At 35.0% G+C, this 27,195-nt stretch overlaps 2 protein-coding genes across 2 annotated transcripts in view; both read left to right on the top strand.

The window, feature by feature from the left end:
* The window catches only part of LOC127434951 (deleted in malignant brain tumors 1 protein-like), a 50,168-nt gene extending 32,584 nt beyond the window's left edge, over window positions 1-17,584 (top strand). The window contains exons 16-26 of the mRNA XM_051687996.1: window positions 10,031-10,066; window positions 10,469-10,507; window positions 11,442-11,774; window positions 11,984-12,289; window positions 12,969-13,268; window positions 13,481-13,786; window positions 14,506-14,814; window positions 15,530-15,838; window positions 16,352-16,420; window positions 16,697-17,052; window positions 17,286-17,584. Coding sequence (XP_051543956.1) covers window positions 10,031-10,066; window positions 10,469-10,507; window positions 11,442-11,774; window positions 11,984-12,289; window positions 12,969-13,268; window positions 13,481-13,786; window positions 14,506-14,814; window positions 15,530-15,838; window positions 16,352-16,420; window positions 16,697-17,052; window positions 17,286-17,291 — 2,369 coding nt within the window. The 3' untranslated portion in view covers window positions 17,292-17,584. The remainder of the gene's footprint in view (window positions 1-10,030; window positions 10,067-10,468; window positions 10,508-11,441; window positions 11,775-11,983; window positions 12,290-12,968; window positions 13,269-13,480; window positions 13,787-14,505; window positions 14,815-15,529; window positions 15,839-16,351; window positions 16,421-16,696; window positions 17,053-17,285) is intronic.
* A 454-nt stretch (window positions 17,585-18,038) lies between these two features.
* On the top strand, window positions 18,039-27,174 carry LOC127435027 (mitogen-activated protein kinase 11-like). The gene is made up of 12 exons (XM_051688143.1): window positions 18,039-18,289; window positions 22,264-22,393; window positions 22,610-22,668; window positions 23,041-23,152; window positions 23,343-23,372; window positions 23,546-23,593; window positions 23,780-23,894; window positions 24,072-24,143; window positions 24,474-24,553; window positions 24,729-24,807; window positions 25,026-25,199; window positions 25,508-27,174. Exons 1-12 carry the CDS (start codon window positions 18,177-18,179, stop codon window positions 25,579-25,581), a joined length of 1,086 nt encoding a protein of 361 aa, XP_051544103.1. The 5' UTR covers window positions 18,039-18,176; the 3' UTR covers window positions 25,582-27,174.
* The last annotated feature ends 21 nt before the right edge of the window (window positions 27,175-27,195 follow it).

Raw genomic sequence — 27,195 nt, 5'->3', positions numbered from 1 at the left:
ATATTTATTCCTTTCAGATGGAAAACATTTATACATATAAATGATGCAATCCAAAGTGCATTTGAACAGCAGTGAAACACTTTCTTATGATGTGTTACATTAATACGAGCAGACGGAGAAGTACGTTTGAAGTTTGGAGCAGAAGAAACAGAAATAAACCTTGTGTAAGTTGTCAGCTTTACTCTAAGCTAAAATGCTATTTCTAGCTATTTTACATGCACATGTTACCAGACACGATCATATTTTTTTATCAATTAAATTCACGTTGGATCATAATTTCTTTTTTTCTAGTAAGACCTTTGATATTAGGGCAAAAATCATATTCTTTATAATAATTTTTGTATCGTTTTCCTGTAAAAATATCTAAAAATCCTTAAAACAAGATCAATTAGATTGATCTTGTTTTAGAAACAACACTGCATAAGATATTTAGGTTTTTCAGAGAATGTATTTTTAACATGTGCATTTTGTCTTACTGTACTGGCAGAGTTTTTATAGTCAAAACAAGTGAAAAAATCTACCAGTGCTGAAGAAGTAATCCAAAGTATTTAGAATACATTACTGACATTAAGTAATCTAACGATATATGTTACAAATTACATTTTACAGCATGTATTCTGTAATCTGTAGTGGAATACATTTCAAAAGTAACCCTCCCAACCCTGTATGTATATATATATATATATATATATATATATATATATATATATATATATATATATATATATATATATATCACATTTTCACTACTGTAAAGTGGTAACAATGACGGAGCTAACAGTGCCAGTGCAAAGATATTCAGTTAATCATATTTTAATTCATTGTTGATTATTTTAATCTTTAATTTTTATCATTTAAGTGATATTTAGATTTTATTAAATAGTTGTTGCAGCCCTCTGAAAGTTTAGTCATGTAGCCCATCACATTTTTCAAATGCTTAATTAACAACGAGTTTCAATGTATTCATTAAATGAAAAAAATGTGATGCAATTAAAAAATTATATTGATGGATTTCATTTTGCTCAACTACGAAACACATTTGCCCAAAATCCATTATCATAAGTCCAACACATTCTTTCTTTGATGTAGAGTGTGTTGTCTCCATGGAACACAGTCACTGTGCTACTCCTTACTAGGTTATAATACCTCTCCAGCACTCAAGCAATTTAGGAGCTGAGACCAAGTCTTAACACTTATGAATCTTATGAATCTTATGAATCTTTATGAATCACACTTAATCTTAAGTCTAGGAATGCGTACAATGTAAAAAAAAAAAAAAAAAAAAAAAAAAAATCCTGTTGTTTAAAAATAAATAAAAAATAAAAATAAAAAAACTGGCAGCAGTGGTTGCCAGAATAATTATGTAAAAAATACAGTAAAAATATAAACAACTTTACAGAACAACCTGTAAATTTTACAGTTTAGCACTGTTGTAATTTACATGACCACGCTGGCACTGTAAAAAATCTTAACCTTCTGAAACTGTAAAACTCTGCTTTTTACTTTATAAGGTATTTGTTAATCACCATAGTAACTACAGAAGGGCACATGATGACATGAAGTTCACCAACAGTGGCTCTTACAGGAGCAATGACTAATAAACATGTAGAGAAAGTGCTCAGTGTCACTTACACAAACACTTAACACCATCTGGGTAACATTTGTGAAATTAAAATAATGCAGTAAACATTAACTAAATTACATCAAATATAACACAGAACACCCCAATGTATGTAAATGATATTAAAAATAAGAAGAAACATAACTATTCCCATAAAATATAATAAAATATGATGGGTCACGCAGGGAATTCTGGGAATGCCCGATTACTGTTTTTTACTGTAATTTTAACAATAATTTACTGTAAAAAGTGCATGTACTGTCTTGTTAAACAATGTAAATTTTTACTGTTAATTATACAGGAAAATCATACTTTTTAACATCTAAAAAATGTCATTTTTTTGTCTTTCACCATTAAAATGACAGACATTTTTTTACAGTGTCATTCTTAGAATTTTGAAACACTTAAGACTAAATTTTACTCTAAGTGGTGATTTTTCGGCAGTGTTCAATGAGCTTTCTCAATTTCTTGATCTCTCTCCCCTCAACTTGAGTGCCGAAGAGCACATTCATTTGTTTAATTCTATCTGCACTAACATTCTAGATTCTGTGTCTCCACAGAAGGCCAAACATTATAAACCTAAGTCTGAGCCCTGGCTCAACAATACTACCCCTGCTCTCAGACAGGCCTGCAGAAGAGTTGAAAGAAAATGGAAAAAAGACAAGCTTCAGGTCACAGACCCTTTTCACTAATATGAACACTGTTGTGAATCCTTCTGTCAGTGTTTATACTGCTGAATTTTATCTACTTGTGAAAATTTCCTTCAATTCTTTGTTGACAAGATAAGAGATGTTAGATTGAACATAGTTTCCGCTGCTTACGGCCCCTCTGTCCCCTCTACTTGAGCTTGTGTTTTAAGCCAGTTTGAACCTATTTCTTTTTCTCTATTACAAGAAATTATGGGTCAGCTAAAGCCTACTGGTTCTTCCCTTGATGTTATTCCCCCACATCTTCTTAAACAAGTTTTTGATGCGGTTGGACCTTGTCTTCAGATAATTATTAATAAGTCCCTTGAAAGGGGAATTGTACCTGATTTTCTGAAACATGCCACTGTACAGCCCCTTCATAAAAGGACAAATTTAGACCCTACAGTTTTGTCTAATTTTAGACCTATTTCTAAACTCTCTTTTATTTAAAACATTTTAGAGAAAATATTCCTTCAACAAACATCATTCCACTGAGACTGCACTTGTAAAAGTTTTAAATGATGTGTTGATTCCAGTGATTCTGCTGTGCTTGTGCTTTTAGATCTGAGTGCTGCATCTGACATAGTTGACCATGCTGTTCTTATCTCCTGTATGGGAGCAGTGTGTGGGGCTTTCGAGGAAATGCTCTTAATTGGTTTCGATCTTATTTTAAGGATAGATGTTTTTCAGTCAGTATTGGTGAATTCTCTTCTAGTGCAGCTCTTCTAAGTTGTGGTGTTCCCCAAGGCTCTATTCTTGCTCCTATTCTGTTTTTTTCTTATATATGCTTCCACTAGGTTCTATTTTTTAAAAACATGGTATGTCTTTTCATTGTTATGCGGATGACACTCAAATCTATATGCCCTTGAGACATAATAAGAATGGTTTAGATGGTTTGGCCTGTTTTTCTGATGTAAAGGCTTGATGTCTTTACATTTTTTAAACCTTAATGAGAGTAAAACTGAGATTATTGTGTTTGGGCCTTCTGAAGCCCTTAAAACACCTAATCTAAACTTTGGTGACCTGTCTCCTTATGTTAAACTGTGTGTGAAAAATCTGGGTGTTTTATTTGACAGTGCTCTAAAGTTTGACAAACAGGTTAACTCTGTTGCCAAATCTAGTTTCTTTCACTTACGAGTTTTGGCCAAAGTGAAGTCATTTCTTCCTTTTAAGAATTTTGAAAGGGTGATTCATGCTTTCATTTCTTCAAGGCTTAACTACTGTAATTATTTTATATGGGAATTAGCCAATCATCTCTTGCTCAGTTGCAAACAGTTCAGAATGCTGCTGCAAGGCTTTTGACTGGTGTTCGGAAATGTGAATACATCACCCTTATTTTAATTTCTCTGCACTGGTTGCTGATCCGTTACAGAATTGATTTTAAAGTTTTACTCCTTGTTTTTAAATCCTTAAATGGATTAGCACCTTCTTACCTCTCTGATTTATTGTCCGAACACCATCCAGTGAGATCTCTTAAGGTCCTCCAACAAGAGATTAATTACTGTCCCAAAATCTAAATGAAGAGGTGACCGTGCTTTTTGTAGCTGCACCCAAGCTCTGGAATAGTCTACCTGTTCTTATTAGAACCGCCCCAACAGTACACGATTTTAAATCTAAGTTAAAAACATATCTCTTTTCCTTAGCTTATAATAAACTGATGACACACTGTGTTGTCTTATGTTTTATGTTATGTTGTACATTTTTAATTTTGTATATGTTTTCATATTTTTTATTTGAAATTGTTGCACAGCACATTGGACAACTGATGTTGTTTTTAATTGTGCTCTGTAAATAAACTGACCTCCTGACGGCTCCTGATGTTTTATGTTTATACTGTATCTACCTGAGACCTAAGGGTGACTGCTGTGTGCATTTTCCATTTTTCTTTTTGATTTGTAACTAGTAGGCTAGCACCTAATAAACATGCAAAAATATAATGTTTCTAGAGCAAATACTGTAGTTTTCCTAAAAAATTTGGTCCACATATGGTGATAGGAGGACTAAGTTGTGACATTTTAAATGATACTCAGCTATAGAAAATATTTTCCTCGGTAAGACCATGTGACGTATTCCACTCAAAATACCCCTTTTTGGGCGGGGTGTGGTCTCCGCAGTGTCTTCCCCTTGGGAGGGACACCCCCTGACGCAGACACTTATGGCTCCCAGTCAATTAACAAATTCCACTCTTTTTGGGGAGAAAAGAGAGGGAAAAGTGGTCTCAGCTGGGCTAGCCTGTCCATGTAGTTGGACAGTCGACTTGTTCCTGATGGACCCTTCGACGCCCATAAGAGCGTTGGGGGAGGTTACGTGACAGCCTGGTGCACTGGCTACGAGGCACACAGCAGTCTGCCCGTCACACACTGCCAGTTCACGTAACACAGTTCAGCTAGTTGTGGCGTTTTGTATAGGGACCCCTAGTGTCACTACATTGACATAACGTTGAGTGAGTGACAGATAGGGAATGTCCTGGTTACTTTCGTAACCTCCATTCCCTGATGGAGGGAACGAGACTTTGTGTCCCTCTTGCCACAATGCTGAACTACACGCTGAAATGGCCGGGACCTAGTCTCGGCTCCTCAGCACAAAACCTGAATGAGTGGTTGCATACAGCTCCTTTTATACCCGTATGTCCGGGGGAGTGGCATGCAAATTCCACACACCAATTCTCATTGGCCTTTTTTTTTTTTTTAAAAAGCAGAGGTGTTTGGGGCTCCCAAGAGTGACCCCTAGTGTCACTATATCGGCACAACATCTCGTTTCCTCCATCAGGGAATGGAGGTTATGAAAGTAACCAGGACATTCCCTATCTGTCACTCACTCGACGTTATGTCAATGTAGTGACACTAGGGGTCCAGGATGCTTTTTAGATATTACAGACATTAAAGCAGATTTTCTGTTAAGCTGCTTTGGAAAAATGTGTGTGTGTGTGTGTGTGTGTGTGTGTGTGTAGTATATATATATATATATATATATATATATATATATATATATATATATATATATATTAATTAATTATTTGACAACCAAAATTAGTTTTTTGTTCTCTATTTGGCAAAAAATTTGCAATGTTCTAACTTTGCACTGTCAAATTAACAAGTAGTAGCCAGTGCTGAAGCATTATACAAATCAGAAATTAGCATAATTAATTCTGATACAAGTAATGGCCAGCATCGTTCAAACCTTGCCAATCATGTTAAAATAAAATTATACATTATGAATTCTGAATCTAAGTACTGATTACCATTGTTCCATGTCTGCCAACCATGTTGAGTGGTTCAAACATCATCTGCAGCCTAAAACAGAACTTTTGATTGGAAGTTTGGATTGAATGCACTTGGCTTCATTGGAAAACTATAGGATACTCCCTTGTAGGAAAAGGAAATGTTTGTGTCTTTTATTTTGTAATTTGTTTGTTCACTTCCGGGTAGTAGGACATATGTGGGTATTTACCTGGGTCTGTTTCCTGTTTGTAGTAAGTGGAGAGAGAGGGGGTGAGTAGCTGGAAACGCTCACTTTCTGTTGAATGCCTATGATTACCTTATTTGAGTCATCATTACCTTAATTTTCTGTTGTTACTTTCTTTATCTGCATTGGACTTGTCATCACTTTCCTGTCAATAAACCAATATGGTTTCAACTGCATCAGAACAAATCACTGAATTTTTCCCACTACTTAGCCTCTCAGCGGCCACTGGCTGCCGCTATACCCTTGCTCCCTATTTAGTGAATGACTTAACCTCCAGTGTTCTGTCTGTCTGCACTGGTCTCACAACAGTTTGAAATGATATTTATTTTCAACCTGCCTTAGAAAGTATTTTTTTCAATTTATTTATTTTTTATGGATTTCTAATGAAAGTTCATTTACTGTCAGGGATTATATCCTCTGGTGGAAGGATTTCATTTAATGATTGTAGTTAGATTGTAGATTGTCCTTAATTTTTTTTATTATATGGTAACCATTTTATAAAAGCAATAAGGCACTCAATAGCATGGCTTCTTGTATTTTATCAATTAATTAAAATAAGCTACAGTGTTAGCATTAACTTTTGTTGTTTCATGTCTACTTAATAAGATCACTTTAACTTTATCAATGATTCAAAAAGCTGGATTTATGCACTGCAGTACTGCAAAACTCACCACCAGATTTTGGCACACATTTTAAATGACACAGCACAGGATTACATTACTCAAAAGCTGCAGGGTAATGAAATCACCAATGGCTTGAACGAAAATGTGCTCTTCACTTCCTCCCCCGGGCCGTATGTGGACTTTGCGTTGTGGCACAGCACCTTTCCAGTGAACCCAATGAACAAGTTTTGTGGAACACTGCTTAAGAATGATGATAATACATTTGGATGGGTGGATGCTTGTTGTCACAAGTTCCTCCCTTTCATCTGTCAGGTCAGTGATTATTCTTCATTATTGTTTATATTAGACTATATTTTACTATCTATTATTATAAAGCAATTTTAATAATTGATGCACTGTTGTATTCATATTGTTTTCCAGTCACAAACCCTATGTTTTGTCCATCTTTAATTGGATCGCCAAATAAAATGTTTTTTATACATTACATGTACATACATTTATACATTTTTTTTTTTTTTTTTTTTTTTAAGAATTTACAATATTGCTCCTGTAAAATAAGGTTTTCTCCTCTGTTATGTTTTCATAGTGATGAAACACTAGAGGGAGCCTCTTACTACTTTGCAGTCTGTGTCTGATCACAGAAAATGAGAAAGTCCAGATGTCAAAAAAAAAAAATAAAAATAAATAAATAAATAATTGACATTGTGTGCAAAAAAACAAAAAGTGAAATAATAGTATCATAATTTACAGCAGTTGGTGGTATGCATTTGTAACCGATGAAATGATTTGCGTTACAAAATAATTAATGAGGTCTCTTTTTGAAATAGCTTTTTTATAAGTCTTGATATTACATACAGTTCTGTGCAAAAGTTTTAGGCACTTAAGATGTTTCACAAAAACATTTGTCTTAAGATGGATATCTTCAGCTTTAGTGTGTCAATAGGAAATATACATTTTAGTCTCCCAAACATTATTTTGCAAATAGAAAAGATTAGAATAGAAGAGCAGGGTGCTCTGCAAGAAATGTCATGGCCCCCACAGAGCCCCCCACTGAACATAGAGTCAGTCTGAGTTTACATGAAGAGACAGAAGTAATTGAGACAGCCTAAATAAATAAAAGAACTGTGGTGAATTTTCCAAGAAGCTTGGAACATCCTATCTGCCAACAACCAAGAAAAACTATGTCCAGGTGTACCTAAGAGAATTGGGGCTGTTTCAAAGGCAAAAGTGGCAACACCAAATATTAATTTTTTTTTTTTTTTTTTTTTTGTTGTTGTTTGTTTTTTTTTTTTTCATGTTTACTGGACTTTGTATGACATTAAGTGATAAATGAAAACTATGTATGGCATTATTTTTGAAGACATCCTCACTATGCAACATTTTTCACAAGTGCCTAAAACTTTTGCACAGTACTGTGTGTGTGTGTATATGTGTGTATATGTGTGTGTATGTATGTATGTATGTATGTGTGTGTATATATATATATATATATATATATATATATATATATATATATATATATATATATATATATATATATATTAGTAGCCTAATGTTTAGCAGTTTGATGGTATGCATTTGTAACTTTTGCTTTGGATTGCAGATGGAAAGCCATCTATGTATTTCATATATATTAGAATACTCATGGAAATGTCAATCTTTATTCTTCTTTCTTTGTGAGTTTAAATTGAGATAAACAATGTCACTATTAAACCTTTATGTCAAAGTAATAGTTGGACAGTTTTTTTTTTTTTATTTATTTATTTATTTATTTATTTATTTATTTTTTGTATTTGGAGCAGGGCACCTGAATAACATATGATAGTGGTGCACCTGCACCTGATTTGGTAGCACCGGTGAGGGGCATAGGGGTCTGGGTGCATATAAAATAAAAAATATAAGGAACAAACTAATAATAATAGTGATAATATTATTTTATTGCACAAATAATTGCAACTACCAATAACATTGCATATTTTGCCCCACTGAAATGTCCATTTGACAGTAAAGCAGTTGGGATGCATTTATACATTTACTGATATTAACAACATCTGTAAACAAGTTTACATGCAAATTTATATAGGGCTAAATTAATATTTTGACAGCATGAACAGATTCCTTTCATCAGATTTATCAGTCTGGAGCACAGTGGTGGCATAATTATACAGTACATTCTTGATTAAGATTAATTTATGAAATTATAATAATGATACAGATTTTGTAAAAGTATGATATTACACTTAATGTGTCATATACTGTACGTAGGTGTCATATCATGAAAAAAATAAAATGTCATGTATTATATGCTCTATATGTATTATGTTGCTCAATCTGACCATTTGTGATGAGGTTGAGCATAATGGTCAGGTTGACTCAACCTGACAACCTGACCATTAAACATGTTCCTCAAAAAAGTTAAGTTTCCACAAAAATGTCACCCGCTGCATCACTGTGAGAAGTTTAAACAACATCTGCTCTGCTCTGTTAAGTCTTGTAACTTTACATAAACCTGCTGCTTTTTTAAAGTAACAGAGTTACAGGATTTAATTGCTGCTGATTGGGTCCCATGTTGATCCCATACACATTGCAGTGTATTAGTCATAGTGACCGGAATGAGCTATTTTAAAGTATTCAAATAAAAGTCATGGCTCCATAGAGCTCTGCTATTTAAACAAATTAATGTTCAACAAATTTTCTTTAAAAGGGATCGTACACCCAAAAAGGACAATTCTGTCATTGTTTACTCACATTTATGTTGTTCCAAACTCTAAAGACTTCCTTTCTTCTATGGAACACAAAGGAGATGTTCAGCATAATGTTAGATTAAGTCACTTTTCACGTTCAATGGTGACTGAGGTTGTCATTCTTCCTATCATCTCCTTTTGTGTTCCACAGAAGAAGTGAAGTCTTATGGTTTAGGAACAAAATGAAGGGGGAGTAAATGATGACAGTTTTTTTATTTTTATTTATTTATTTATTTATTTTTTGGGTGAACTATCCATTTGAAGATTCAGAGACTTTCTAACTGTGGTCCCTGCTGAAGAAAATGCAGCTTGTGACCTGACAGTTCGTGTATCAGACACGTTGGGTTTTTGCACTTATGCGTTCAGTTCTGGCTCACATTCTCACCTCAGTAAAAGAAATGCTGTCAGGTCTGAAGCCTCTGCAAAGTAGCCCACACTTCCAAGGATAGAAGTCAGTTGCTCATCTTGTGTACCTGTAAACAAATTAGGCACATATTATTCAAATGTCTTACACTGATATGGCGTGAGATATGGTAGTTGCATGTTAAATTAGTAACTTGACAGTATGTGGCACAGTGGTATACCACAAAACATATTTGAATGCCAAAACAAGTTTTTGTTTTCCTGATGTAATTCCTTCTTTTTTTTTTTTTCTTTTTTTTTTAAATAAACATTTATTTCAGGTTTTTAAATTCTTCACATTGGTCCATTGATGAAAATGTGTTATTTACTGGTTGGTAAAAATAATAAATGTACACACACCTTTATATTAGCCAGTAAACCTTTTGATTGCTGCAGATGTTCAGGTTGTATACTTATAATGGGTGTGGTCTGGGGTGAACAAGATGAAAGCAGTCAGTATAATGGTCATAGTATAACACACTGACTCAGTCCTGAAGGAAGGAGTTGACAGAACCATCTTAACTGGTAATAATCTAATAACTTCAGCATATATTTCACATATCATCAGTGTTTTCAAATGTAATTATTCATTTTTTTTTATTTTTTTTTATTTATTTTTTTATTTATTTAATGATGTAATAATGTTCAATCAATGCTCAATTCATTGATTGGACTACATGGATTATTGTTAAAAACTGTTTATTTTGGATAATCTACACTGAATTGTGCTGAAATCTAAATAATGAATAGTCAAGTTTACATTTTCCAGAGTCTTTCACAACTTAAACACTTTCAACTTCATAATTAAATGCGTGCTATGTGTTAAGCATTAATATGCTGAGAAATTATCTGTGTGGGGAGGAGTCTAAGTATAGTAAAAAAAGGAGTAAAATATCATTCTTATTGTCATATTAAATATATTTACAGCCAATATGCTCTGGTCCGTGCAACTCTTTCTGCTTCTAGGTAAGGACACTCATGTCACACTGAAACAATCTACTGCTTAATTCTCCTTAATATAAACACCCAATTAATACCATTATTACCTCAATACACTCTTATTATTATCTTATAAAATGTATATGAAACTCTACATATATAAGGTACAACGGGGCAAAAGGTCCAGTGGGGTAAAAGACTCAAAAAACTACCACAGCACTTTCCTAAACTACTGTTTGTCACAACGCACTGCAAAATATTCCTGATGAGATCTTTGCATGTGGTATCTAAAGTTTGATTTTGAGGTAATTTGATCTCATTTTTAATATTTTTTTAAATTCGGCAAATTTATGTAGCTAATGAAAATCCCTGAAATTATCACATTTGTTCTGAGACAAAATACTTCTCATTTTCAGTGTTGTTCAATGTCATTGAATCAAACGTTTTTTAATAACTGTCCAATAAATGAAATATTTGGGGTAAAAATGTTTTTTAATAATTTAATACATAAATGCATAATGCATAAAACACATTGGTTTTTATAAGTGGGGGTATATATCACTACGATATTATAGTGATATCGTAGTGATATGTACAACATCACTATAACTCCGCCCCCCCCCTCAAGGGCCTTTCATCCCAAGTGTGGGGTAGAAGGCTCCCTCACCATGTTTTTTAAAAAAACAAATTTTAATCAAAACCTTCTGTTATTATTTGTTTTCATGCAAATTATGTTACTCCATCAATATTCAATAAAAAATAATTAAATGTTTTCGATCTTGATACATTTTGTGACCACAAAAAAACTAATTGTCCTTGAGGTGTGCCTTTAGCACGGTTGTACCCTATATACTTTACGTACTGTAGCTAATCAGTTGACTTCTTTTGTGAACACTATAATTGTAACTAATTGTGTGACTGCTGTAATAAATGCATCTGTGACTCTCTAACATATATGCAGGTTTTACAACCACCACTACTAGAGCTAAAATCAGGTTAGTTAATGGCAAAAACAAATGTTCCGGAAGAGTAGAGGTTCTTCATAATCAAATATGGGGAACAGTGTGTGATGATGGCTGGGGTCTATCAGATGCTGCAGTGGTGTGTAGAGAGATGGGCTGTGGAGATGTTATAGAGGCAAAGACTGGTGCTTATTTTGGACAAGGTTCAGGACAAATATGGATGGATGACGTAGGGTGTTATGGGACGGAATCTACCCTAAAGAGATGTAGATCATGTGGATGGGGAAAACATGACTGTTTTCATTATGAGGATGCTGGAGTCATATGTCAATGTGAGTCAAAATATTCACCTGAAGTACTTTTGAAAAGCATTGTATCATTTGGAATGCTAGACTGTGAGATCCTACATAGAACACCTATATTCTTTCAGACTGGTTATTTCATTGTTTTTAAAGGAATACTTGTGTAATCACTATATGATCATAAAATTACACAAGAAAGACTAAAACTAATGTCTTTTTATTATTTGGGCGTTTCACAGCTGTCAAGTTGGTAAATGGGTTTAACATTTGTTCTGGAAGAGTCGAGGTTCTTCATAATGGTCAGTGGGGAACAGTGTGTGATAATGGCTGGGATCTATCGGATGCTGCAGTGGTGTGTAGAGAGATGGGCTGTGGAGATGTTATAGAGGCAAAGAGTGGTGCTTATTTTGGACAAGGTGCAGGACAAATATGGATGGATGATGTAAACTGCTTTGGGACTGAATCTACTCTAAAGGGCTGTAGATCAAATGGATGGAGAGTCCAAAACTGTGGACATGAAAAAGATGCTGGTGTCATTTGTAGAGGTAAGTTTATTTCTGAATATTATATAGGGACTATATAGTATAAAATATAGAGCTTCTCTTCCTTTATATATATTGTTGTACTTTATGCATTTATCACTGCATTGGAACATTTCTCTTTGTGTATCATTCCACTTGACTCTCACTATAAAAGCTTTTGGAAATATTTTTTGTTGTGGAGCATAAATGAACAAAATTGCTGGCCATATTGTTTCTGAAATGTCAGTTACTCAATATTAACTTGTTTATAGAACTGTTGTATAAATGCAATATCCCTTTTATTGCCAAATGTTGGTTAAATTGGGTCTTATTAGAGCAGATACAAAAACAATGACAGTGATCCATGAAATATTATTATGCATGTCAAATTCCGAGTTTGTCCTGATAAAACGATCTTGATGGACATTTAAAGAAGCCCAAATCTCCAATAATCTGTAGGAAATGGGATATTCCTCACAAAGAGCCCTTTTTTGGCATTAGCTCAATTTGATCAAAGCGGCCATTGAAAGCAGTTTTTTTCTGGGATGCAAAAAGCACCTGGAAATGCTGGAGCCGAGCTTTTGTTTATATACAGTAACTTCATCTATAGTTTTTTAGAAAAATTAACTTCTGCATTTCTGCATAATATGTGGTATTAATGAAACAAGTAAAATGACCTAATCTACTTTTTAACCCATGTCAGGCAACATCCGACTGCTGAATGGTACTAATAAATGTTCTGGGAGAGTGGAGGTTTTCTATTATGGCATATGGGAAACAGTGTGTGATGATGGCTGGGATCTGTCAGATGCTGCAGTGGTGTGTAGAGAGATGGGCTGTGGAGATGTTATAGAGGCAAAGACTGGTGCTTATTTTGGACAAGGTTCAGGATTATTGAGAATAAATAATGTACATTGTACTGGGAGTGAATCTACCCTGAAACAATGTGCATCAGATATGTTTGTGTACTATAATTTGAAGGATGCTGGAGTTGTCTGTCAATGTGAGTCAAAATACACACACACACACACACACACACACATATATACTTTATTTTTATTTTTATCAATATTGTAAATTTTCTTATTATAAATGATCATGTACTTGAGGTCCTACATGGAACATGAAAACTGGTTCTTTCAAACTATAACATTTAAATAATAATAAAAAATGTAATGTAATCTTGTTTTTATATTGTGGGGACACATAATATAGCTGTCAAGTTGGTGAATGGCAATAACTCTTGCTCTGGAAGAGTGGAGGTCCTCTATAATGGTCAGTGGGGAACAGTGTGTGATGACGACTGGGATATATCAGATGCTGCTGTGGTGTGTAGAGAACTGGGCTGTGGAGATGTTATAGAGGCAAAGACTGGATCTTATTTTGGTCATGGATCAGGACCAATATGGATTAATAATATAAACTGTAATGGAACAGAGTCTACTCTTAAAAATTGTATTTCAAATGGACGGGTAATGCAAAACTGCGAACATAAAAAAGAGGCTGTTGTTATCTGTGAAGGTAAGTGTGATACTGTATATTAATGATTAACAACTTTCTGCCTTCAAAGACACAGAATAATCGAATAATGTAATAATATTGTTACATTTCTACTATGTATTTTTTATATTATTGGAAAATATCAAAATGCCCCAAATTTATATTCAGTCTGTACGTATCTGACAACCTGGTCTCATATAATCATATTACTATACCTACATTGCGATACATTTTAACATTTGCACAACATAACCAACTACATTTAAAAACTTATTCGATCATGATGAAATTGTGCATTAGCTCAACTGATAGAGCATTGTACTTGTGATGCAAAGGACTATTGTATGAGTCCTAAAGAACATGTGCGTCAACATGTGAGCCAAAAGTGTCATAGAAGCACCACAAAATGGCATGGTTAATTCAGCAATCTCCTATTTGCTTTTATGAACGATCAGTTAGGTTTAGGTTTAAGGTTTAGGGTAGGGAGGTAGGTTTTGTTGATTTAAAATGATAGAGCATTAACCTTAAAAGCCTAATCTGTTAGGGAGAAAATTTAACTCGCTTTTAGCGAGAACTGCGGCGATACCTGCACTAAACCATGTATTGTTATTTTGCAAAAATGTTGCCACCATAACATCATTTTCATGAGATCAGACTGGTATTTGACATTGTCTGGTATCAATGATGGTTGCTTTAGTTTGTCTGAATCCTGTCTGACCTACTTTTTTATTGGATGTTAGGCAAAGTTCGATTGGTGAATGGCAATAACGCTTGCTCTGGAAGAGTCGAGGTTCTTCATAATGGTGAGTGGGGAACAGTGTGTGATGACGACTGGGATATATCAGATGCTGCTGTGGTGTGTAGAGAGATTGGCTGTGGAGATGTTATAGAGGCAATGACTGGATCTTATTTTGGTCATGGATCAGGACCAATATGGATTAATAATATAAACTGTAATGGAACAGAGTCTACTCTTAAAAATTGTATTTCAAATGGACGGGTAATGCAAAACTGCGAACATAAAAAAGAGGCTGTTGTTATCTGTGAAGGTAAGTGTGATACTGTATATTAATGATTCACAACTTTCTGCCTTCAAAGACACAGAATAATCGAATAATGTAATAATATTGTTACATTTCTACTATGTATTTTTTATATTATTGGAAAATATCAAAATGCCCCAAATTTATATTCAGTCTGTATCTGACAACCTGGTCTCATATAATCATATTACTATACCTACATTGCGATACATTTTAACATTTGAACAACATAACCAACTACATTTAAAAACTTATTCGATCATGATGAAATTGTGCATTAGCTCAACTGATAGAGCATTGTACTTGTGATGCAAAGGACTATTGTATGAGTCCTAAAGAACATGTGCGTCAACATGTGAGCCAAAAGTGTCATAGAAGCACCACAAAATGGCATGGTTAATTCAGCAATCTCCTATTTGCTTTTATGAACGATCAGTTAGGTTTAGGTTTAAGGTTTAGGGTAGGGAGGTAGGTTTTGTTGATTTAAAACGATAGAGCATTAACCTTAAAAACCTAATCTGTTAGGGAGAAAATTTAACTCGCTTTTAGCGAGAACTGCGGCGATACCTGCACTAAACCATGTATTGTTATTTTGCAAAAATGTTGCCACCATAACATCATTTTCATGAGATCAGACTGGTATTTGACATTGTCTGGTATCAATGATGGTTGCTTTAGTTTGTCTGAATCCTGTCTGACCTACTTTTTTATTGGATGTTAGGCAAAGTTCGATTGGTGAATGGCAATAACGCTTGCTCTGGACGAGTGGAGGTTCTTCATGATGGTCAGTGGGGAACAGTGTGTGATGACGACTGGGATATATCAGATGCTGCAGTGGTGTGTAGAGAGATGGGCTGTGGAGATGTTATAGAGGCAATGACTGGATCTTATTTTGGTCATGGATCAGGACCAATATGGATGAGTAATGTAAATTGTAGTAGGAGTGAGTCTACACTGAATGACTGCAAAGTAACTGGATGGGGAACTCACAACTGTGGGCATGAGAAGGATGCTGGTGTTATTTGTGGAGGTAAGGATTTACATACTTTTCCCTGTTCTTTTACATAATGTAGTCATGAATAAATACAACTGGGGGCCTGTAAATAAATAAAGCTTCATTTTCTTTAATAATTAAGCTTCAGGAAAAAAGGAGAACTGGGATCTCGTAGTGTTTTAAAAGCAGTGTACTAAAATGAAGCCAAATATGGATGAATAATGTGTAACATGCTGTTTATGGCACTTTATGCAAGTGTTGTTATGCCAGTTTCCCTTTACCATAAGTCTACTTTGTTTTGATTGATTGATTAATGTTGCTTTTACAATTGTAATTATTGCAACTGCCCATTGTACTCATACATTCACACTCATAAAATGTTTTTCAAAACTTTGTTACAAACATTCTATCTTCTCTATTCCTTAAAGTTACTATCACATGTTGTAATATAAACAGAAAATCATATAGTATATCATTACAAAATAATAATAATTATTATTATTATTATTATTATTATTATTATTATTATTATTATTTTGTGCTTTATAGAAACTGGAAGTTTAAATATGAATGATGGAGTAGTAATGGACACATGGGCGGAAGATGACGGACTTAAAGGTAAAATTAATGTTCTGTCACAGTCCATTTTTTTTATATTAGATTACAATAAAGACAGGGGTGAGATTTTTCTTAATTTGTTGAACTGTTATTCAGTGCAATTGTATTTCGTTTACTATAAAAGTGTGAACAAAATGGCTCATCATGAAGCACTACTATTATTCTCAATCAAGCTGTGATATATATGTGTATATACTGTATATACCAGTAATATTTTTATAAGGAAAAAATAAGCTACAGTACTGGCTGTAAATGATTTGTATTTTGTTTCTTCAGATCACTTTAACTTTATCAATGATTCAAAAAGCTGGATTGATGCACTGCAGTACTGCAAAACTCACCACCAGACTTTGGTGCACATTTTAAATGACACGGTACAAAAATACATCACTCAGATGCTGCAGGATAAAGAAATCACCAAAGGAGTGTGGATAGGGCTTGAAAGAAATATGCTCTTCACTTGCTCCCCCTGGCTGTGGACCGGTGGGCCATATGTGGACTTTGCATTGTGGCACAGCACCTTTCCAGTGGACCCAATGAACAGGTTTTGTGGAACACTGCTTAAGAATGATGATAATACATTTGGATGGGTGGATGCTTGTTGTCATGAGTACCTCCCTTTCATCTGTCAGGTCAGTGTTTTCTTTCCCTCTTTCATAAAGTCAGCTTTAGCACTGTTTTTATTATTATTATTATTATTATGAACAGTTGAGTATATTCTGTTCGTATTTTTTTTTCCAGTAACAAATCCTATGTTTTGTTAATCTTAAATTGAATCTTTAATTGTAATCTGTAGTTGTGTTTTAAAGAATTTATGGAAGGGAGCCTGTAAAATAAGGTTTTCTCCTCTGTTATGGGTTAATAGGGATGAAACACTAGATGAAGCTACTTTATACTTTGGAGTCTGTGGCTGGTCATCACAGAAAAGGAGAAGGTTCAGATGCCCTGCCTCTGCTTAAATTTGTATGTAAACAAAATACATAAATAATATTAAAACATTGCATAATATAACAGTATAGACATATATGCAATCTATGGTGTGGATGTGTAACAGATTAAATTACTTGCTTTACAAAATCATAATTAATTAGGTCTACTTTTTGCAATGGTAGTTTTTATATAGTACATCTTTATTATGCCTGTGTTCCTTTGGATTGCATTGCAGATGGAAAGCTACATATATATCTAATATAGTTTACAATCCTCATGAAAATGTCAATCTGAAATGTTGATCTTTCTTTGTGAATTTAAATTGAGTTTAACAATATGGCTAATAAAACTTTATTTTAAAGACAAAGTTGGGCAGTTTGTTTTTGTATGGTAATAATTTTACAGTACCTTCTTGATTAAGTTTCATTTATGAAATTAAACTAATGATACAATTTCATGAAAGCATGATACCAAACGTATTTTAAGGTTTCTTATAATAAGATTGCAGCGTAATAATAACAATAATAATGTGTTTGTTTATTTGTTTTGTTTTAATAACAGTTATTATTAATATTATTCCACTGCTTCCCCCTTTTCTCTCTCTCTCTCTCTCTCTCTCTCTCTCTCTCTCACACACACACACACACACACACACACACACACCCATACACACACACACGAATCACAGACGGTTCCTCCCATTTCTAGCAAACAGAAGAAGGGGGACCAAAGCTGGCTGACTCTACACATAGGGATACCTCTCTGGCGTATGCGTTAATATTTTCTGACATCTTTGTTATAAAGAGAGTTTTTTATTAAGGGTAATATGTCGACAAGACCGGGATTCTACCGGCAAGAGATAAACAAGACAGTCTGGGAGGTGCCCGAACGATACCAGAACCTCACACCGGTTGGATCGGGTGCATATGGCTCAGTATGGTGAGTTGAGCAGGCGAATTTTCAATAATACTATGATAAAGGCTTATCTCATTAATATTGATTACGCAATGTGGCATGCGGCCCTTAAACATAACTGATTGGCTAAAGCGACGACGTTGAGTAAGTGGGGGTTAAATAGCTGGTGAATTAGCCGAATGAAGGCGTGGCTAATTAATATTACTTAGGTAATATTCATGAACTAAGCCGTTGTCTTAGTAGGATTAATAATTTAGCGTCCAAAAGCAGAGGGTGAGGCAGGAATAAAGACTGACAAAACAACATCCGGCTTGCATTTAAGAGGAAAACAAATAAAACGAGTGAAAGAAAAACATAAATCTTACTTTTTACACGTTGATAACGAACCTTTGCCAGGGAATGACTTATTTAAATAGTGATAGCATTATAAATGGTCTTTATACATGTTGAATATGATTACGCAGAGTTGTGAATGCTCTTTATTGTAATTCAGGCTGCTGCTCCTGTGGTTTATTGACATCGATGAGAGTGGTAACATGCCATTACTATTGCTTTTTGAGCTAACCCTTGAAATTAAATTAGTTAGTGTAACCTAGTGTAGTCAGGTTGATGCAGTCACATTGAATAATATTTCTGACTTTAATAAAACCAGTTAATTTAGATGTTACCACATGAACCAGTGATACTGCAGAAATAATGTCTGTCTAAACTCATTTGGCCTGTCTAGAGATAGGTAAAAACCCTCTGCTGTGCTTATCCTCCTTATAGTACACTTGAGATCCAATTGATGTAGTTTCTAGTCAATCCAAATAGAAGGCAATGGTAGTCTTTTTATTAAAATAAAACCCAGGGGTTCCTGTGTATTTCACTGTCACATCAGCTGTTGAGGTTATTTGCAAAACGACCACATACAGAGAGCTCAGATTCTGTAAGTGTGTTTATGTCGTATAAACCTAAATAATATATTCTGTAAACAATGTTCCTGTAGTAGAGGCGATCACGATAGGCCTATTCAAATCTAGTCTTAAAGTAAAACCATCTTCGAGTTTCATCAGTGCCACACCCCCATCAGGAATCTGATGCCTGTCTGCATGGGAATACTTTCAGCTTTTTTATCCTGCCACTATTCTGCACAATTCACACTGCTGATGCACTCAGTCTGAGAGATTTACATGACACTGTAGCTTCTCGGCTACAACATTAGAGCTCTCTAGCCTCCCTCATGCTGTGACTGACTGAAATGGTTGCCATGGTGAGCTGCCATGGTAACACAGCTTCTCTCTTGGCCTAAGCATCTTCCTAATTTCACCATAATCTTCTGAAAATAAAAACATCTTAAACCAGCCCAAGATGTGTACTGGTTTGAACTGTTTTAAGATGGTTTATGCTGGTTTCCCGGTCTGACCAAACTGTTCTAGCTGGTTTTCCAGTCTGACCAGCTGAAAAGTGCCCTAAACAGTCAACAGACCAGGCTGGGAGATTGGCAAACCTGTTTTGGCTCGTTTAAGCTGCTTTTTTCTATCATGGTATTAATTTACAAACCTTCAGTAACTGATCTAATGAATAAGTAATCTAATGTATAACTAATACTAAAGTCATAATTTTTAACTAGCTTCAGCTACCTACAGTAGTTGCATAACTTGGTAAGTTTAGTTTGCAAGTGAACCATGTTTTTCTTCCCCTTTCTTAAACTTTTTTTAAACTCAAACCAAGTTTCACAATTGTTGTGTCATCTGGAATTGCAGTTTCCTCTCTGCATTGCATTTGCAAGCCACTGTCCTAAGAGCTTCACCGAAGAGAACTCAGTTGCTCAAAATCAGTCTACCTCATATGATCTGAACATCCCTCATTAGAATAACCTGACTGGAAACCCATTCAACATTTAGCCACAAACAGTGGCTGACAGATATATAACACAGTGTGATTGTCCTTTTTTCCTCAGATAATGGACATTTTTGTCCAATATGTTTAAATGTACCAGGTAGTGCTTCAACGGCTACATTTACTGTCTCATAATTCAACCCGTAATATGATTGTAATTTATCCTCTTGGCTCTCTTACCTGATTGATTTCTACTTTGAATGGAATGTAACACTGTTGAACAATTAATCACATTGGTGGTGGTAGCCAACTGATTGACAATTACAAAAGCCAAACGCTTTATCCAATGCAGAATGCATTTAAAGTCATTTTGGTTGAAAATGCTAAATGGCAAATAACTCATCCCAAACCTAAAAGGCATCTGAAAATAAAGCTGAGAACATTGCTTGAGGGCATCAGGGGTATTATTCATTTTGGAAGCTATTGCCAGTTTTCCTTCTGTTTTGTTTGGCAGGATGCCAGCTCTTAAAAAAGATGTGATACAGCTCATTTAATTGTCAGGGGCACAGATGACTCACAACATCCCGAGACCACCTGAGACCTAATTACTTCATTACGTGCATTGAAAAATGCACAACATTAACAATAGATTTCCAAAGAGGATTTAATTGTTGCAGATTGGATCCCATGTTGGCTTGAATAGGTTCAGCTGATTGTAACTGCCTGGGGACATGGTTATAAAGACATTGCAGTGCATATCATCCTACATGACAGATGTGATTAAGTCTTTATTATGTATTTGAATAAAAGACATGGTCTCATGATGCTTTAATAAAGCAAAGCATTTCAAGATACTGTTTAAACACACCATTTTTTAAAACGACAAATAAAAGTTACTTACATTTAAATAGAAAAATCACTTTTGGTGAATAAACAATGCAACAGTTATTTTGTTTAATATCAGCCCCCCAAATGCTCACACACTTTTTTATTAAAATGAGCTGTGACTTTGCATTGTTCATAGTAAGCCCCTTCCTATTGTGTGATTATTTGACTTCTTCACAGCAGAGCTGATTTAGGGGGAAGGGGGCTGAGTAGACCTGGGGTGTGGAGGGGTTGAATCGGAAAATATGAACATCCCAAATGGGGGTTGGGTATTCTTGTCTCAAAGAGAGTCAGAGTCCTTCTTGATGTGGCTCTACTAAAAATACACATTGGAAACATTATGTGTACACACAATAGAATATAACAGAATAGAATGATGAGAGCTCTGATTATATAGTTTAGCACAAAAAAAATGTAATCGCAGAATGCTGCGATTGACCATTCAGAATCAAGTATATCAGGGAGGAATGTAATGTAATATAATATAATCCTTTAGAACTGAGTTTGACCTGATATTCGAGTTCAAACTGAATAAAGTGCACATTATTTATTTTTGTGAATAATATAATATAATAATCTTTCAGGACTGAATTTGACCTGATATTCAAGTTCATATCGAATAAAATGGTACATTATTTTTTGTGAATTGTGGAATTTTGATTAATGAATATCTAAGAATGTATTAATGAATCAAGTTCTTAAGATGTTCTAGAAGTCTCTAATTTCCATAAGCTTGGAATTATACCCTCTCTAAAAACATTCCAATAATTCGCTGGCCTATGCCTCTAGAGCCTCTAACAGGTGAGGCAGTGATCCTTTTTTTACTTTGTAATTACTTTTGAGTTCTCACACTCATGTAAGAAATGATTCTCCAGAGCATTTGCTTTAATTGCTTTCAGTGGGAGATTCTAGCTTATCATAATCCAAAACGTAACAGGAAGCTTGTGATACCATGTAGAACTTTTTTTAGGATCATAGCAGCTCATCCAGTCCAGTGAGCAGATTAAAGAATGCATTAGGACAACACTTTCCACTCTAACCACTGGGAGATGCACTTAAAAGTTGGAGAGAAATCCTAGAAGTGAATGTGGTAAGAGCATATTGAAATTGCAGCAGAGTGAACACACTCATTCCACATCAGAGCCATGTACGGTTAATGGCAGCTTGAGGGAAGGTTGACTGTGGACAGTGACCTGTTTCTTGTCAGAAAAGAACTGGGGAAACATTATGCTGTGTGCAGTTGTCACAGCAATGGTCAGCCAAAACTTTAGACAGTTTCTCTCTCGTTCTAGCTCAGCATATGACATGCATCTACGTCAGAAAATGGCTGTTAAGAAGCTCTCTAGGCCATTCCAGTCTCTCATCCACAGCAGAAGAACATACAGAGAACTGAGACTGCTCAAACACATGAACCATGAGAATGTGAGTGCCACGAACAAATAACCACAAACACGTAAATGCATGTACAAAAAATTTACACTCACAAATCAACACAATGACCACCACTGCACCAACACAGCTCGTACAACTGCCAGAAAAATCATCTGTAATGGTACAATCAAGTATGTTACTGTAGAGTTACTCTTGTTCATGTTATGTTTTTTTTTTTAATTTTTTTTTTTTATTATTATTATTCAGGTTATTGGGCTTCTGGATGTTTTCACCCCGGCATCTTCACTAGAAGAATTCAATGAGGTGTAAGTGTCTGCCTGGTGACAATATCTGTATTTGATAACACTGCATTTTAATATGGTTCACAAAGGCCCATTTCAGTTAAACAATCCTGTTAAAACTGCTATGTTTTCATCCATGGCTGTATATTTTTGGAGTTTTTAAGTCATCTGGAATTTGAAGTTTATTTTTTCAATTCGAATGAATAATCAACACACAGATGTAAATAATTAAGTACTGAACAAAGTCTTGTATTAGTTTGCTCTAAAATGACAATGACTAATGTTAACCAATTTTTTGGCTTTTGCAAGTTTGTAATCATTTACACGCTCTGGATCAGACCGACAAGTGTATCCTTGTGTAACATCCATAAGCTAAAACTATCTATGTCTCTCTAGCTACCTAGTAACCAACCTGATGGGAGCGGACCTCAACAACATTGTCAAGTTTCAAAGACTCTCAGATGAACATATACAATTCCTCATCTATCAGCTTCTCCGAGGCCTTAAGGTAAGTCAGCCTTACACTCTCTTCTTCACAAACACACATATACTACTCCAAAGGAGGGAAACAGATGTTGTTTCAGGCTATTATAATCAGTTAAGTTGTACTACCAAACAGTTTTTTGGTCCTGTCTCAATTTATTTCACTCTGTCCCAATGCCCGATCTTACAGCTCTACTTTTTTATATCACACACAGTACATCCATTCAGCTGGATTGATTCACAGAGTGAGTGCTTTTCCTTTCTCCTTCCCAGATCTTGTTTAGTGTTTTCTTCCTTTAACAATCTTTTCAACAGAATGAAGTCTTCCAAGCCTTTGCTTTTCTTTAATTGTTCATCACACCTTTTAATAATTAAATGCCATATTATTTCAGTATTATAACTTGAATGTGTGTTTCAGGACTTAAAGCCAAGCAATGTAGCAGTGAATGAAGATTGTGAACTAAGGGTAAGGAAAACTATGTTTGGTGCCTTCTTACAATTACTACATACATGGACTCTGCTATTGTGAAGAACACTACACCATCCCTTAGAAAAGTGGCCACTCTATAGGGACCAAACTCCTGCATTATAGCAGTGCTTTTCTCTGGTTCTATTTATCTGTTTCTATTTATTCTAAAATTACTGTCTTCAGATCCTGGACTTTGGATTAGCCAGGCAAACAGACGATGAGATGACCGGGTATGTGGCGACTCGCTGGTACAGAGCACCAGAGATCATGCTCAACTGGATGCATTACAACCAGACAGGTAAGAGAGGATTAACCTAGAATGTTTCGACTTCAAGTGCTGCTGTTTGTGCAGTGCTATACTTGCTATACTTTGTTGAAACTCAATAAATCAATATTTGTGCTACCTCTTACCCTTTACATAACTTAACATCATGTTCACTGAAAATGGTTAAATAAGATCATTTTTGTTTTTCAGTGGATATCTGGTCTGTTGGATGCATCATGGGTGAACTTCTGAAGGGGAAGGTTTTGTTTCCGGGCAACGATTGTATCCTTCCTTCATGAGAGGCACTTAAATCTCCTCTTAGTGCTTTTTTGTGCATGGTTTTTGAGTAAGACTTTCTTCCTGTAAGGCAGGTGGTAAAAGCTAAGTGCTTCAAATTAAATTATAGAAACTGACTGCAAGGAGCTAGAGACCCATTTTCAAAGACACCATCACTCTGTGCCAAGCCTTCTCAAGGTCAGACTTCACTTTTAGCAGAACTCTAGGTGTTATGAAAATCATACTCTGTGTACTCACTGTATACACATTCATAAAGATACATCTAGGTCTTTATTAGGGTATGATGCTCTGTACAGGCTTTAACAAATTCTACAGATATAGATCAGCTGAAGAGAATAATGGAAGTCGTAGGAACTCCCAATGCTGACGTTCTGAAGAAGATATCTTCTGAACATGTGAGAAGAGACTAGTAATATAGTTTCATTTAAAACAATTAACCACAAATTTGTGGGATGGATGGATGGATGGATGGACGGACGGATGGACGAACAAATGGATGGATGGTACAAATGGATGGATGGATAGATGAGGATCAACCTCTAATCATTTGTTTTAATATTATGTGTTCAGGCACAGAAATACATTCAGTCCCTACCATATATGCCCCAGCAGGACCTGGAGAAGATATTCAGGGGGGCAAATCCATTAGGTGAGACAAAAACTGTATTTCCATACAGAGTCTGCATAAAAATGCAGTTACAGTATTAAAGTACATATGTTTTGCTCTTTAGGTTGAACTACATTAGAATTATTTGACTTCTTATTTTCCTTCTTCCTCTTATTAATAAAAATACTAAGAATTATATTTAAAAAAAATTGTTTCCTTCCCACTCCTTTCCTTTGCCCATATGCCCTATTTCACTCCAGCGGTTGATCTGTTGAAGAAAATGCTAGTGTTAGATTGTGACGGAAGAATCTCAGCCAGTGAAGCTTTGTGTCATCAATACTTTTCCCAATACCACGATCCTGATGATGAACCAGAGGCAACTCCGTATGACCAGACACCTGAGAGCAAAGATCGCACATTAGAGGAGTGGAAGGGTGAGAGGGAGTTATGCTAGAAGCTGAATAAGTCTCAATATCTTAGAGAAAGATTACATTGAATGTTGTTCATTTACTATTTTCAAGCTGAAGCCATATGTACATTCATAAAATCAGTGGAAAACATGTTCTTTGTTTATATAACTAGAAGCTTGTGGCCCAAAGGCTATACATCCATTATCTTTAAAAAAACAAAAAAATACAATGAGTGCTTTTTTCATTATATGAATTACATATGGATATATGTATATGAAGATTCTAATGAATATACATTTATATATTAAATTATAATTTTTCTCTCTCCACAGAACTGGTGTATGAGGAAGTTAACAACTTCAAAGGTCCTGCCAATAAAAGTGAAAGTCTACAAGTTGAACAATAAAACAGAGCATAACTACAACCCGGAATTTACCACTCTCTTGCCACTGTCTGTCTTTCAAACTTTTACATACAAAGAACAGGATTGGTGGACTTCTGAACTGACTGTAACCAACCAGAGATGATGATAAAGTATTTCCAAGGCATGATGCCCTTCCTGTATATGTGTGTTTTCTTACACACCTTTAACTGAGAGCAAACTCATATTGATTGTTGAAATATAGACACAATATACAAATAATACAAGGTGCATGGTGTGTGTGTGTGTGTGTGTGTGTGTGTTTGGAATTGTGTTTTCTGAGTCTTTTTTATATTTGGTGTTAGGCAGGTGTATAGGTGAAGCAGGGTATGGTGTCTTTCATGTAAGACCCCAAAAAAAATAAAAAAATAAATAAAAATAGATAGGAGGTGGAAAAGGCCACACTGGAGAAAAATATGTTTACAATGTTGGAAAGAGTGGAATGTAGGTGTGGCTTGCATATATGCATCAGTGTACTGCATACAATTTAAACGGTTCTATCTATCTTTACTCATTTTACAGTCATCTTCAAGGCTATTATCTGAATTTTACATACTTCAAATATAACAATATAATGTGTTTGAATTGCACTGAGTCACACGTCAGGTGAATATGATGTGTTTGGCAGTTGTTCACTCAAAAAGATGCTCTTCCACTGATGGTGGGATGAGCTCAAAAAATTGTCCCCGAGCACACAACACCAAACGCTTCACTCCCTCTCCAGGTAACGCAAGTATTTTCATAAAGGAAGTTGACTGCTTGTATACAGGGGGTTTACTGTGAACTAAGGTAGATTAGTTCAACACACTGTGTGCCGGATCCTTCAAAGCTAAACCATGTTAACAACATGGACAAATTGTTTTTCTGTTCTCAGGTTATTTGAAGGACCAGTATGCAGTTTTAGATTATTTATTCTAAGACACAAGTTTCCACATCAATTTATCAGTCATTTAAAAAATAGAACGTGTTTGAGTGAATCTCACAAAACTTGTCAAGAATACAAGTATGTTCACATTATATTTCACCCAAAAAACTAAAATAAATAAATAAGACAATCTATTGAAAAATCAAAATGAAGTTTATGACCATTAGAATTTTTGGCATTGTGGTATTATTTACATGACAATTAAGCACATGTTCTGAATGTTTCTTTTGTCTGTACTGTGTTATACACAATACTTGAAAAGGATATGAGAAATAGCAGATGTTCAGCAAATGAATGTCTTCATATAGGAAACTACAATTCAGGAAGTGGTAAGCTAAATTTACATCACATTCATTTCTCATTTTCTAAGACATTTTGGAGCATTCTAAATGACTTCAGTGCAACTTTGATGTCATGAAATACTATACTTGATATCAATGAGGGAAAAAAATATGGGTGGTTTCTGACGTTTACACATGTAAATTACAGAAGCCATTATCGACTAATCTAACTTTACAGATGTTACTATCATGGTAAATACAAAACAAGTGTTACTTCTCTGATGTTGTTCAAATGTCAAACACTAATGTGGTGTAATTTCTGGAAATGTGGCCTTAGCCCTTTGCCCCCAGTATTAAACTCTGTATGCCCTCCTCCTGGTCTCTTGCATGCCT

This window comes from Myxocyprinus asiaticus, chromosome 45 (assembly GCF_019703515.2).
Source record: "Myxocyprinus asiaticus isolate MX2 ecotype Aquarium Trade chromosome 45, UBuf_Myxa_2, whole genome shotgun sequence".
Taxonomy (NCBI): domain Eukaryota; kingdom Metazoa; phylum Chordata; class Actinopteri; order Cypriniformes; family Catostomidae; genus Myxocyprinus; species Myxocyprinus asiaticus.
This window is presented reverse-complemented; position numbering and strand designations above follow the sequence as displayed.